This window comes from Pseudozyma flocculosa, assembly GCF_000417875.1.
Source record: "Pseudozyma flocculosa PF-1 unplaced genomic scaffold scaffold00001, whole genome shotgun sequence".
Lineage (NCBI taxonomy): Eukaryota > Fungi > Basidiomycota > Ustilaginomycetes > Ustilaginales > Ustilaginaceae > Pseudozyma > Pseudozyma flocculosa.
In genome coordinates, this window is record NW_006920869.1 from 1,236,490 (window position 1) to 1,249,764 (window position 13,275).

Consider the following 13,275-nt stretch of genomic DNA (forward strand, 5'->3'; position numbering starts at 1 on the left):
CGGATTGAGTGGGATCCTTTGGATGAGTAGGGAAAGAAGCTGCTACGTGACGTCGATAGCGTCGATGGGTTTGATGAAATGGTGGGACAGAGGCTGGCGGGGGTGAAGGGAAGGATGCGTGCAAGGCTGACTCAAAGCGTCGCACACTAAGTAGCGACGGGAGGTATGTATACCGAGGGGTGCGGCCGAGGCGCGGGGCGAAGGGCGCGGGGCGGAGGCAAGCGGAGCCAAGACGGACGGACGGTTCGCCCACAGAGTGGCGGCACCCGCAGCCGGACGGTGGGTTGACCCCAGGGTGCCGGTGGATGGCGGGCAGGCCAGGCCGGTAGGCTAGGGTGGCGTTGCCACGCCAGGCACTTCACGCTACCCTGCCTGTCCTCTCTGCCCCAGTGCCGGATGTGCAAAGGCAGGGTCTGCCACCCTTTTGCCCGGGCTACTCTGCCGCGCGTACAACGTCGTACAGGTAGGTCTTCGCTCCCTTTGCGGCCAAAGAGCCACCTGGCCAGTGTGTGCAAATTCGAGGGTCCTCGCCAGCCCCAAGCCAAATGCAGCCCCGGTCTCTGTTGTGGCCCTACTTCGTCGCGCCCACGCTCGACTCTCGGCCGCTGCGTCCGTGTGTTTTTTCTTGCCTCTTTCTTTTCGCATCCCGGCTGCCAAGCGAGGCGGAGGGCCAAACCCGAGAATGGGCACCTACTGCGGTACTCTCTGGGTACCGGTAACTTGCCGGTAGCAAGCCAGGGCCATTCCGGCAGCCTCGAGCTTAGAGGGCAATCCGCGCGCCGTCCAGAAGAGTTTCCCAAGCAGCTTCCCATATGCATGCGAGGTCCCTCCTCAGCTCGTCGTCACATCCAAAAACGCCTGGCAGGCCTGGCTGGCAAGGTGCAACCGCCGCTCGCGCGCGACTCCCCAGCTCGCCTCCTCGCTGCGCAGTCAGCCCGCAACGCTTAACTCCGCCGGGACTCAGCGTGGTTAGCGGCAGCAGCGGCCGTGACACGCACGCTCCTCGGGCCAGGGAGAGAAGTCAGACACTGACTTCGGACGGCGCGCTGGCTGCGGGACTCTGCCCCACCGCCATGATTCTTGTTTCATTTCTTCACTGTGGCGTCAGGAGGCCTCGCTGGCTTTCTCGTAGCCTTTCGGTACCATGGAAGAGACACTGCCGTGCTAGGGACCCATCCGCGCTTTTGTGACTTCATCGCGAAGCAATAGAGCGGCTCGGGAGCCCTCGGCATGATGTCGTCGCAAGCAGGCAGGCAGGCAGGCAGGCAGACAAGCACGGCGGGCAAGCTCCACGTAGCTTGCCCTCGACGGCTCATGCTTTGCCTCCGTGTGTCTGCGCCAGGCTGTGCGCGCGTTGCTCGCGGCTGCAAGGAGCGACGGGCCAAAGCTGCGCCCTCTTTTTTTTTTGCCTCTCCGACCAGGGTAACCGGCACGGGTCACGGCGGGCCACCTATCCCTTCGGTATCGTGCACGAGCAATTCACAGAGTACGTACCGGAGAGTAGTTGCTGTTTCTGCCCGCCGTTCCGTGGGACACCTACCGCCAAGTGGTCAGGAGACTGGCTGCAGGCGTACGCTGTCTCCGAGCGAGCGGCAGACGCGGCAGTTTGCCTACGAGCGCGGCTACGTGGGTCGCAAGGCCAGCCTGACCCCTCAACGTGGTCAGAAGCGTCGGCCGGCGTAGATCAGAGAGATGTCACCGCCACCCAACCCTGTACTCTCTCTACCGGTACCAGGTATTTGGCTGGCCTAGCTTTCACACGGGTGTGTCGAGGGCAGCATACGCATCGTCGAATTCCCGGCCGACCACAACGTCGAGCAAGCACGAGGAGGCGGAAAGGCTAGGAGAAAAACTCTCCTGCACGCCACCCTCATGGGCCAAGCCACCTCGCGCCGTCGAAGCCAGCAAAGCAAGCAAAGCAGGTCGACGCTCGGTGGCCTTCGCAAGCGAGAAAGATGCCGGCGTGCGACAGAACAAAAACGTTGGGCGACACGCCAATCAAGGTTACTCAGCGGATTGCCTCGGCATGCCTTGGCCTGACCTCCTGCCTGTCGAACGAGCTCGGCCCGCTGGTGAAGTCACCGTACACTACGTGCCTGCTCAGTCCTGCCGCCAAGGAGCGGACGAGAGGCGGCCGACAGCGCCGGCAGCGCCGGTGGCGGGTGGCGGGTGCGAAGCGCAAAATAGAAAACCGCAGAAGTCCGGGATCGGCCGTACGTGCGTGGCGCCGGACCCGTGCGGCGCCAGACGTTCTCGGCGCAGCGGCCGGGCGCGCAGCAGACCCTGACCAGCCCATCTCGCGCGGGTCCCGAGAATCCGGTGCGTGCCGGCAAAACCACAACCGCCGATGCAGCGCCTGGGCGGAGTTGTGGCGGCGCAGCCAAGCGGGGACCGTCCGATTGAACCTATCGGGCTCGCACGAAAGGCCTAGAGGTACGACACGGCGTCAACCTCACCCGCCCGGGCGATGGGCTTGTGGCCCACCGACGCCGGCTCCGATGCCGTGCGACACATCTTTCAAGTCACCCCCGCCGGCGGATGACAGGCAGCCTCGGCCTCAGTCAGGTTCTTCTCATGATGTGGCAGCGGCAGCGACAGCGATACAACGATGTCCTCGACAGATCAGCGCATGTCAACTGCGATTGTCCTGTCAAATCGGCAATCGCCACCGTACCATATCGTTCCACGTCCCTCTGTGCCGGCCTCGATACAACGGCATCGAACGTGAGCCAGCCAGCGTGGATGCGCTAGAAGTGGTCCACGGTGTCTTCCGGCTTCGGTCGAAAAGACGATGTGGCGCACTGCCGTCGAGAAGACGCCGTTTGCTTGCTCGCGGCTGCTCGGCACGACACGATACGACGGAAGGGTGAACTTTTGAGGGAGATCGAGAGCATGTGACTCCCGGGGCATGCACGGCAGGCAGGCCCGCACCGACCGATCCTGGTGTCTCTGTGCAGTGCGTGCGAAGAACGAGAGAGCTGTGTGCGCATGTGTACGTGTAGAAGCTAAGACGACGGGACGCCGCATCCATCCAACCGGTCAGTCATCCGTTCCGACTGTCCTCCATTGCCACGCATAGGTCCTGTATCCTGCCTGCCGTTCCACCATGTGGTCGCCCGGTCGACCGCTGGCAGGCCCTGCCACAAGCTGGGCAACGCCAGGTTGACTTGGCATGACTCATGGAATTGTTCTGTCGTCCGGTGGGAAGCAGCAGATAAGACGCCGACGAGCAGCGACCCGACTCTCCTTCCCCCCGGCCTCTTCTTCGCAGATCCCGGAGCGAGCTTCCACCTCTTCGTTCATAGGCTTCATTATATTGTGCTGGACTTAGCGTACCACGAGGAGATCGGGCATCGTATGTTGGCCATTGTCATGTCAAGCCAGCCGACCGCGACGTGGCTGATCCGCACCTGGATGACACTTGACCTACCGGTACCGGTACCAGTGCCACTCTGGAGAGTCAGCTTGCGGTTCTCACCCTTCCAGGTAAGTCTAGGGTGATGCCGGCAACAGACTAGCGGTCAGAACCTCCCGGTCGTCTGGGTCGCTCGGCACGGTAGAACCTCTTGGCCGGCATCCATCGACATCCACCTACCGGTACCCACGTATGTAGACACGTTGCGAAGCCAAGTGGGGAAGCCTGAGAAGCTGTTTCGGACCAAATCCTCCTCTGCGCTGCGCTGAGGTTCCGTGTGTCACAGAGCTTAATGTTACCTTCCCCTGACTACTGCTGCTGCGCAAGAGTCGAGAGTCGAGCGGGGTGGGTGGTGAGCCGGATGAACTCGTCCAGCCGCACCGTCCACGCCTCTTGATCGAGGCCTGGAAGATCGAAGATGACCGTTCGGTGTCCCGGGAGATGAGATGTCGATGCTCCCAGGCTGGACGATCAGATCGCAACCGGTCGGCCTTCTCATCTTTGGTTTCGACAAAGCACGGAATGGACGGCTTGATTCAGCTCCCGCCAGTAGACAGGTAGGTACTGTGACAGGGACGCGCTAGGAGAACAGGAATCAAGCCGATTCATCGCCGACGTCGGTCCGCGACGATCCCCAGCAATGTCGTGGAGAGACCGAGAAGCGTCACGAAAGCCGACAGGCCAGCAATGAGCAGGAACGGACCCGGCGCGAACAGGTCGAACAGCGCGCCGCCCAGTTTGGAGACGACGAGGATGGCAATCGAGCCTGTGCCGTGCGGCAGCATTGTCGGACCCGTCAGTACGAGTTTCATTGAAAGCACGACGGCAAGAGCAGGCGGTGCACTCACCGCAGCATGTGTACGCCCCCGCGATGGACCCGGCTGATCCTAATGGACCGGCCGCAGGCTTGGGCCCGTCGGTCCTCGCTGCAGACGCAGACCTTCTACTGCGCCGGGTCAGCAATCGTTCCGTCTCTCGCGGGTGTTCCCGACCGTTCTGTTGCGGATCATCTTGCTCTGGTGGCTCATCTGACGTGGCGAGCGCTCGCCGCTCGTCTTCGTCTTCGCAATCGAGCAGGTGCGAGCGCGCCCGGGCGCATCCCGACAGGCTGGCAACGATGGCTCCGATCTGCCCGAAGCCGATTGCCATGGCCGCCAGGATGGACAGCGTGGACAGCGGGTTGGGTACTTCTTCGCCCGTCTTGCTGTTGCCGCGGAGTCCATTTGGGCCCAGACCGAGCAGCAAGAAGCCGGCTGCGCCAGACGCCGAGGTCAGCGAGAGCGTGACCGTCGGTGTGAGCCAGTCGCACAGGAGGCCGATGATGGGAGACAGCATCAGCGCCGTGAGCTGGATCGTGCCTCCGAGGATGGCGGTGGCCGTGAAAGCCTGTCGGCACAGCTTCTTGATTTCATCGGGCGGGAGAGGCGCGCGAGGGTCCGGCGACGGTAGCGTGTTGCACAGGCCCGACGTGTAGTAGTGCTGCGCGATGAGGAGGGGCAGAAAGGCTGTTGTGCCGATGGTGCAGGCCCTCGCCAGAGCGCCACCGAGATAGGCCATCCGCAGCTCGCTCGCCGCCTGGACTCGCGACCGGTAGCCTTCCGTGGTGAGGCCTACTCGAGGTCGGACCGGTCCAATGAGACGGAAGCCGCCCGCCGAGCTGCGAGCAAACGCCCCGAGGGTGCGCTTGGCGACTGCGAGCCAGCCTGTCATCTCGCGTCGCTGCTGGCGCTGCCGAAGCCGCGTCCTGCGTGCCGCCCTCGAATCGCTGAGTATGGTAATGGTCGAGTCCTGCAGGGCGCCGTAGTCGTCGGCGTCGGCCTGGACGCGTGCGGCGAGCCTTCGCTCCCTCGAGAGGCCGGCCGGCTTGTCCTCGGGCGAACGCAGGCCCAGGGCCATGATGCCTGCGATCATGAAGGCGAATGCCGCGGCGATGACAAAGGTGGCTGTCGTGGCGCGGCGGATGCCGACGTCGCCGGTCGATCCGCGATGGTGGCGGCCCTCTTGCTGGTCAAAGTACTTTGCGAGCGCCTGAGGAAGGCGAAGGAGGCCAAAGACGGCCAGGAGTGCGCCAAAGCCGGTAAAGACGCCTGCCAGAGCGGCCAGGCGTCCGTGCCTGCTGCGTCTGCGGCTCTGCTTTGGCTGTCCGGCAGCCACAGCCTCAGGGCCATCAAGCGCAGCATCGGACCGAGGCGGGGCGGGCTCGGTGCTGGCCGGCGGCTCGGCCCGATCCGCTGGCTGTTGAGGAGCGTTGGCGGACGGGTTCGGGCCTTCCGACTGGCGGTGCGAATATGCGGTGAGGATCGCCGAGAGCATGGCTGTGACGCCGCTGCCTCCGACGGCAAACACGAGCCTGGCGAGCAGCAAGCCTGGCCATGGCTGCGATGGTGCGGTGAAGACGAGCAGGCCGATGGCGACAAACACGTAGGCGATGGGCACGACGCGGTGGAAGCCAAACAGGTCGGCTACCGCGCCCCAGAGCGGCGCGAGGAACGTCGAGAGGAGCTCGTCGGAAAAGATGAGGGTGCCGCTGAGCGCGCCGACCTTGCGGCTGTCGGCGGGAGCATCGTCGCGGTGGCATGCCTGGCCCAGCTGCTGGATCACAAAGGGCTGTGCGGCGTTGAGAAAGACGAGGAAGAGGATCGAAGACGAGCAGTGGGCAAGGAAGGCGGCGAGATTGAGCTTCGTGATCCGGGCATCGAGGCCGAGCCTGTCCTGAAACGAGGTCGAAGCGGGGGCGCGCCGGCCAGACCTGGGCCTGCCTAGGTCGAGCGGGTCGAGGGAAGCCGAAGACATCAAGGTAGGTGCAGCGCCGGTGAGGGGAGAGCACCGTGGTCGGCGAGTGGATGGGCGAGGCTGCTGGCAGGAGACTTGGCAGCGACGGCGACGGCGGCAGCAGCAGCAACGACGGCATCGAGCAGCGGCCAAGACCAAAGCAGCTGCCACCAAGCAGGCCAATGCGCGCGCTGGTCGCCAGCAGCGGGTGTGGAGGCGTGGGGCCCGTTCCAGGCGCCGGATTTGTCGCCCGAGACGGCAATCGGCGGCGAGCCTGCGGGGAAGTGGGACCGGAAGCTCGCAATTAGACGCCGCAATCGTTGCCATACCGGGCGGGGGCTCCTTTTGGCGCGCCCTAGCCTAGCCTTGGCGGCACAGGAGCGGACAGCGCGGCCTAGCCTACCGCTCAACCCTAGGAGAGCTCTGGCCTTAGCTTGCTTGTGAGCAGCGGAGGCAGGTTAGGCTGGGCAGGCAGCGGCGCAGTCCCGGTGCGCGCGGACAGACGCAGCAAGTCGCCAGGCAGGCCAGGTCAGGCCCGGCCTGGCTGCGCTGCTGGGGTCTCCGACAATTTTTCCGGCCGCATGAGGGGACAGACGGAGGGCCGGCCTTAGCGCGCACTCAGGCACCCGAAAACTCCGACACCTGGTCGACGCCGTTGTCGAGATCTCGACGGGCTCAACTCGCCCTTCGCAGCGGAGACTACTCGGCCAGGCCAGATCCATGGAGCCAGAGGTCTGTTGGCTGCGGCAGACGACAGCCCGTCGCCGGCGTTCTGTCGTACGTGCAAAGGGTGCCCTCTTGTTGCACGTTGGCGCACTACGCCAAGCAAAACGACGCCACATATCGACGCCTAAAGCTCGTCAACAGAGAGGCGAGCGACAGCAGCGCGCAGGAGTCGACTACCGCCTCGGTCCGAGGGCTGGCGAGGCGCTCCTGCTGGGGCTGCCTTGTCGCCGCTGCTCCTTCCAAATTGCGCGTAGCCTACTCGTCCTTGCTCGATCCAGACCGGTCCGGTCTCTGCCGCTTGAGAAGCTGATCGAGACGAGACGAGGGATGTAGCTTGAGAGGTGGCGACTCGGTGCAAGCTCAAGCACATACGCAAAGCAACCAAGTCGCGAGACATTTTCCTCGCCTTGGCTGCTGGCGCAGCTTCATGGATCGGGGCATTGGCTGCGCGGAGCAGAAAGCTGCAAAGTCTAGGCAAGTAGCGTGAGTGCAGCGCAGGTCTGCTCTTGAGCCGGCAGCGCTCTTTCCTCGACCTGGCCCCATGCTGCCGCCGCAGAAGTCTGCCACCGGACAATGGCCGGCTTACGACCCTGGACCTTGACAAGATGGGGAAGCCGTGCGATGTCGGCGAGCGAGGGACGAGAAGCTTTGTTCAGCTGCAGCGATGATCCCGATTCCCGACGCGGGAGCGCCGGACCGATAGAAAGACTACGTACTCTGGGCGGCTGAGCCTTTGCGGGCCAGCAGCAGGTTGCCGTCGCGCCTCTGCCCGCCTATAAGTGCACGTACGTACATCTTAGGTTCCATAGAGGGCCGGATGATGGGGCAAGCAGAGTTACGGCACGGCAACAGAAGAGGATGTATCAGTCTAGGCAGGGGAATTCCGGCCAGGCGGCATCGAAAGGAGACGTACGAGATGATTCGGCTGTGTGTGGACTCCAGACCTCGGCTCACGGCGCGCTCTGGCATGGCTGCCGTTGCCCCCTGGTGCGCCCAACTGATGGCACCCCATTCCAGAGAGAGTCGAGTCTGTGGAACGGGCCGGCCAGGGCATGGCAGGGCACATCATCAAAGCGAGGCAGGATTTCCATTTGGCGGCTCGGCATAGAAGGGGGCGCCAGTCCACCAGCATGCGTTAGCGTGAGTAACTTACGTCGAAAAGTGACCCCCGCCTCCTCCCTTTCCGGCCAGCAGGCGGGCCTTTCTACAGTATGCTTCGGCAGGCCAAGGCAAGACGAGACAAAGGAGGAAAAGAACCAAAGAGGGGGCGGTTCCATCTCGCCGCTTTTGTCGCTATCGGATTGGACGGCCCCAGGCGAGCTGACGCTTGCCGCATCTCACAAGCCGGCCAGCAAGAGAGTGCGCGGACAAAGAACACGGAGGAGGAGGTTATTCCATTCATCGAGAACAGGTCGGCCCACCAGGACGAACTTACCGCCGTGCACGACGTCTGCTGCGGACGACGAGGAGTGGGCATGCCCCTGGACGAGCCAGAGACAGAGCTTGCTGTGCGAGGAGCGGCGCCTGCTGCGTGTGCTTTCTGCGGTGCCATCGAAGCTGCCTTTCTGATGTCAAGCTCGACTTACTCTCGCTGCTTCTTTCGTGGGCCAAAGGGTGGGCAGCAGCAGGCCGATCCTGCAACCCAACGCCTGGCCCCCTTCCCGAGGACGTTGGTCGCCCTCGCCTGGCTCAATTTGATCCAGCCGGCCTACATACGCTCTCTCGCCGCCTCCAGTACCCGATCCGCGCTTGAGCCCCGGCTCGCCTGATGGGCCGCTCTCGCCTGCGTTGCCCCCTTCCTCGCAGCTCGACGCTCCTCACCCTGGCCTGCCTTCACCCTTATCCCCTCCTCGCTACGCTAGCCAACCTATGGTACCTCGCTGCTGCAGCTTGCTGCTGTACCTTGGCCACTAACCACCATTATTTTCGCTTGCAGCCATCAGCCAACACACCGCCGCTCGCTGCTGCTGCTGCCGCCGCCGCCGCCGCCGCCGCCGTCCTGGGACTGTCACACATCAACCTCACCGCCCGCTCGTCTCGGCCCATCAAAAGGCGCAGCTCAAACCCACGGGTAGCCTTTCCGTTGACCTGCTACAGCGCCCACTCGACGCCCTCCCAACCTCTTGCTCAGCCTACGCCCATCTCCATCTCAATCTTGATCTCTCTTTCTCTCTCCCTCTCTCGCCCACCAACCAGGCGTCGAAACTGCCCCTTTCGGACCCTCGCGCCACCCCCGCACCGAAGCGACAGGGGGAATCCTCGCCGCCTCACCCACCCGTCGATCTTTACGCCTTCGACGACGGTCTCTTGCGGATTGTTTCCATCTCGCCTTCTCTCCATTCTCCGGCGGCAGCACGCTCGCTCTACTTTCTCCCCCTTCACCGCTTAATCGCCGTCGACGTCGCCCTTTTGCTGCTCTCTTTCTCGTCCCCACGAAATCTCACCCTGCAGCTGGATCCCGCTCTATAAGCCCTTGCGACATCGTCCGGTGCCACTCGTCTCCCTGACCGGCTCCAGCATCCTCACCATCGCTCTCTCGACTTCCTCCAGTCTTCAGAGAACACTGGCATCGCAACGCCATCCATCGAATGGCAAAGTCCCGTACATCGACCGTCCCGCACGAACATCGCCATCCTGCTGAGCAGCTATTGCGGCGCCTCTGAGTCCAAGTCGGTCTCGACGCTTTCGCCACTACTCTCTTTGCACCGCTCCTTCACCTCGCCGCCGCCGTCGCCGCCGCCGCTGCTGCCGCCTGCATCGAGCCTCGACCTACACGACCTTCCCTAGCCTGGGTCTCGCGCCCGCGCATACAGCATAGGTCGGTCCCCGGGAGGCCCTGGCAGATTGGGCCCCGCGCCCCGCGTCGATGAAACGATGAACGCCACCGTCTTCCTCGACCGGTCCGCGCCCCGGATCCTCGTCGCCGGGTCCATCACCGGCCTCGATCTCCAGGAGTATGTCCCAGTCTCGCTCGTCCGCAGCGGCGTCACGTACGTCATCCTCTACTCGATGTTCGCGACGCTGCTCTTTGTGCTGCTCTGCGCGGTGCTCTTCAAGAACGGCCTGAGCCCGCAGAAGCGCCGGTTGCCCGTCGTCTGGGTGCTTGGTCTGGCCATGTTGGCGGGCTTGCTCGGCTCGACGCTCAATACGGTGAGTGGCTAGACGCGCCCAACCGTGTGCACGCCGGCGGACTGTCCTGACCATCGCTTCGCCCTTCGATCCGATTGTTCCGTCTCGCCAGGTCTTTTGGGCCTACCAGCTGTTTGGCGACGCCAGCACGCAGAGCACCTACCGACTATGGATCTCGTCGACCTCGATGCTCTACGTGACGCCCCTGATCACCCACCTCGCCCTCCAGCTGAGGCTCATGTCCTTCTACCCTGCCGCACTCGCCAGCCGCAGGAAGCGGCTGACCATCGCCGCCTTCCCTACGCTCCTCAAGTTCGCCCGCATCATCCTCATCGGCTTCACGCTGCAGCTCTCGTCGGACGCCTACCTCGGCATGAGGAGTGGCTGGGCCGACGGCGGCCGGAGGACGGACACCATCAATCTCTGCATCTTTGTGCTCCAGTTTGCCGACACCTTCTACGCCTCGTGCTTCTTGCTGTGGAAGTTCCACTGCATGGGTCGCCGCGACAAGGACCTCATGCGCGAGAACGCCCACTGGTCGCTCGCCTGGCTCAAGCAGATCATGTACGCGGTCGCGTTCGGCTACGTGCTCCCCACGCTCTACAGCCTGGGCCTCGTCGTCTGCAAGATTGTCAACATCGACCCCACCGACCTGGGCTACGTGCTCGTGGCCAACATCTACGTCCAGGCCTTTGGCGCGGTCCTGGCGATGCTCTCGCGCTCCCACCGGTGGCGCGAGGATCGCTTCATCAACAACTACCAGCCCGAGAGCATCGGGCGGATCCCGTCGCGCAGCCATCGCAGCGACCGCGACCCGACGTCGTTCGTCTCCGTCGACGGGTACGGCTACCGCGGTGACACGCTCGCATCGATGCAGGAGGCCGAGGGGTCGGTGCCGGTCTCGTTTGACTCGCAGAGCAGCCTCAACGCCGCCGAGCTGGGCCAGGCGAGGTCGTCGAAGGCCAAGTCGAGGACATCCGACTTCCGCCTCAAGCGCCTCATGGGCGGCCGGTCGGCGTCGGAACACGCAGCGGCCGCCGCCAACGCCACCGCAGGCAGCCACTCGTCAGGCGCTGTCGGTCGCGACGGCGCCTCGCCACGGGCGCAACCGCGTGCGATATCGCCGGCGTTGCCGCGCCTGCCGACACCGACCGCCGACAGTGCCGGGCTGCAGCGGCTCTACACCGAGTTTCCCACCGACCTCGACTTTGACCAGCTGCAAGAACGGCGCTCGTCGGACGCGACCCTCATCTCTGGATCGCAGGCTGCCTTGAAGGGATCCTGCGGAAAGGCGGCGGCGGCGGCGGCAGCGACGGCGGCAGCAGCCAGCGGCCAGAGCCCCGAGCGGCTCTCGTCGAGCACGTCGCTCTCGAGCAGCTCCCACGGTAGTCGACCCGGCAGCCGCGGTACCGACCGAATGCAGCGGTTAGGCTCAAGTCGATCCATACCGCTCAGCGTCGCCGAAGAGGACCTGAACCAGGACGCCGCTGCGCCACCACCTGCACCTCGCGGCACCTGACCGCTTCGTCCGTTGAGACGCGGCGCGCGCAGCACGTCGACCTCCCGAGCATCTCCCCTCATTGCACGCAGTTCCCAGCATCGGCAGCTACCCTGCCCCACTGTCCCTTCGCACCCTGTGCCGGCCTCCTCGACGTGCCGCGCCGCTCATTCTGCTCCTCACCGTCCCTTGACCCTGTATTTTTAGCGTTTGACCGAGATGGCCCATCCTGGTTCCGATGGCCTCGCGAGACGCACCCTGTAACACCATCCGTACTGCAATCGACTGCCCACAAGGAAAGAGGATCTTCTGGTGTGATGGCGGTGCTGGCGTGCGCCGGAACGGATGGACGCGCTGCCGGAGCTTGCTTGCGGTGGATCTGCGTGGCGTCTTTCACATGTCTTCCTGGCCCCAAGCTGTGAGAGGGGGAGAAGGGGGGAGAGAGGGCGCAACGTTCCAGGTCAGCTCTGGCGCTCATCAGTGCGTGCGTTGTGGCGGCAAGGCACTGACCTCGAGCCTCTGCATCCCTCCTGCTGAGCGCATTCTTCCTCTGGAAGAGCATCTTTTCGAAGCCGTTGCTCCGATCCACGCCGTCCCAGCGGTAGCCGGGGCTGATGCCGAACCGATTGGGGGGTGGGGGCGGGCCCTTGTACCTGGGCTTCTGCGGGCCCGCGCTCCGCTTCTTGGTCATAAAGGCGAGCGCCGGGTCGTCCCACCTCTCGACGCTCTTAAAGTGGCGCACCACGTCGTCGTCGTCGGCGCGCTGCTCGATCCGCGCGTCCCTGAGCTGCGCCAGCCGCCTTGCCTCCTCCTCCCTCTCGCGGCGCTGCGTCAGCCCTTTACCCCACTCGTCGCGCTCCCGCTTCTTGCGCTCCTCGAGCAGCTTCTGCCGCCGCCGCTCCTCTTCCTCGGCCTTGACGTCGATCCGTCGTCCGCTCGCATCTCGATAGACGGTCTCTTGGTCCGGTCGATCGACGGCCGCCTCTGCTGCTTCGACGCTGCGTGAGGACGACCCTGTTGCTGCTGCTGCCTCTTGCTCCTTTGCCCGCTGTTCCCGCGCTAGCCGCTCGGCTTTCATCTGCTCCTTTGTCTTCAACCCTGCCTTGATGACGGGCTCGGCGGGCGAGTCCTGCGGCTGTGGCGTCGTGGACGCCTGCCCTGCGTCGTCGGTCGGCTGCGGCGTGGAGCCGGCCGAACCTTGGCCCTGCCTGACGCTGTTCCAGCTGGCCTTCTTGAATCCGGACGACCCCCTGTCCTTGACGACCTGCGGCGCGAAGCCGAGCTCATCGTCGTCGTCGTCATCAGCACCGCCCGCATTCTTCCACGCATCGTCTTCGTCCTTGAGCACGAGGCCGGTGGAGGCGGAGGCAGAGGCGCTGGCCGGGTCGAGGCGACGCTTCTTCTTCTTTTTGGGCTTGTCGCCGCCCTCGGTGCGGGCGAGGATGGCGTCGGCCTTGGGGCCCGAGAGGTAGTGCGAGGCCAGGTAGGCCTGCAGTTTCGGATCTGGCATGGTATAGGTGCGGAGGTGTGGCGGTGTAGGTGTGTGGTGGGGGATAAGCGTTGTCAAGTGGCGGTGGTGATGGTGGTGGTGGTGGTGGTGGGTGTTGGATGCACCTACGAGCTGAGCGGGCGCTGCCTGGCAGGCCAGCTGGGCCTGGCCTGGCCTGGCCTCCCTCCACCTGAGCGCGTCGTCTTGCCTGGACTCGTGACTGCGAGGCCGTCAGGCTTCAACCCT

The 13,275-nt window shown here is 64.4% G+C and overlaps 3 protein-coding genes across 3 annotated transcripts; 1 reads left to right on the forward strand and 2 right to left on the reverse strand.

Moving 5' to 3' along the window:
* Positions 1-4,020: 4,020 nt before the first annotated feature.
* On the reverse strand, positions 4,021-6,208 carry PFL1_00447 (uncharacterized protein; the record flags this gene model as incomplete). Its single annotated transcript, XM_007877942.1, has 2 exons — positions 4,021-4,181; positions 4,264-6,208. 2 exons carry the CDS (start codon positions 6,206-6,208, stop codon positions 4,021-4,023), a joined length of 2,106 nt encoding a protein of 701 aa, XP_007876133.1.
* A 3,579-nt stretch (positions 6,209-9,787) lies between these two features.
* On the forward strand, positions 9,788-11,561 carry PFL1_00448 (uncharacterized protein; the record flags this gene model as incomplete). The annotated part of the gene is made up of 2 exons (XM_007877943.1): positions 9,788-10,063; positions 10,155-11,561. 2 exons carry the CDS (start codon positions 9,788-9,790, stop codon positions 11,559-11,561), a joined length of 1,683 nt encoding a protein of 560 aa, XP_007876134.1.
* Positions 11,562-11,933: 372 nt separating this feature from the next.
* Positions 11,934-13,050, reverse strand: PFL1_00449 (uncharacterized protein; the record flags this gene model as incomplete). Its single annotated transcript, XM_007877944.1, has 2 exons — positions 11,934-11,956; positions 12,051-13,050. The coding sequence occupies 2 exons, from the start codon at positions 13,048-13,050 to the stop codon at positions 11,934-11,936; spliced, it is 1,023 nt and encodes a 340-aa protein (XP_007876135.1).
* Positions 13,051-13,275: the final 225 nt, after the last annotated feature.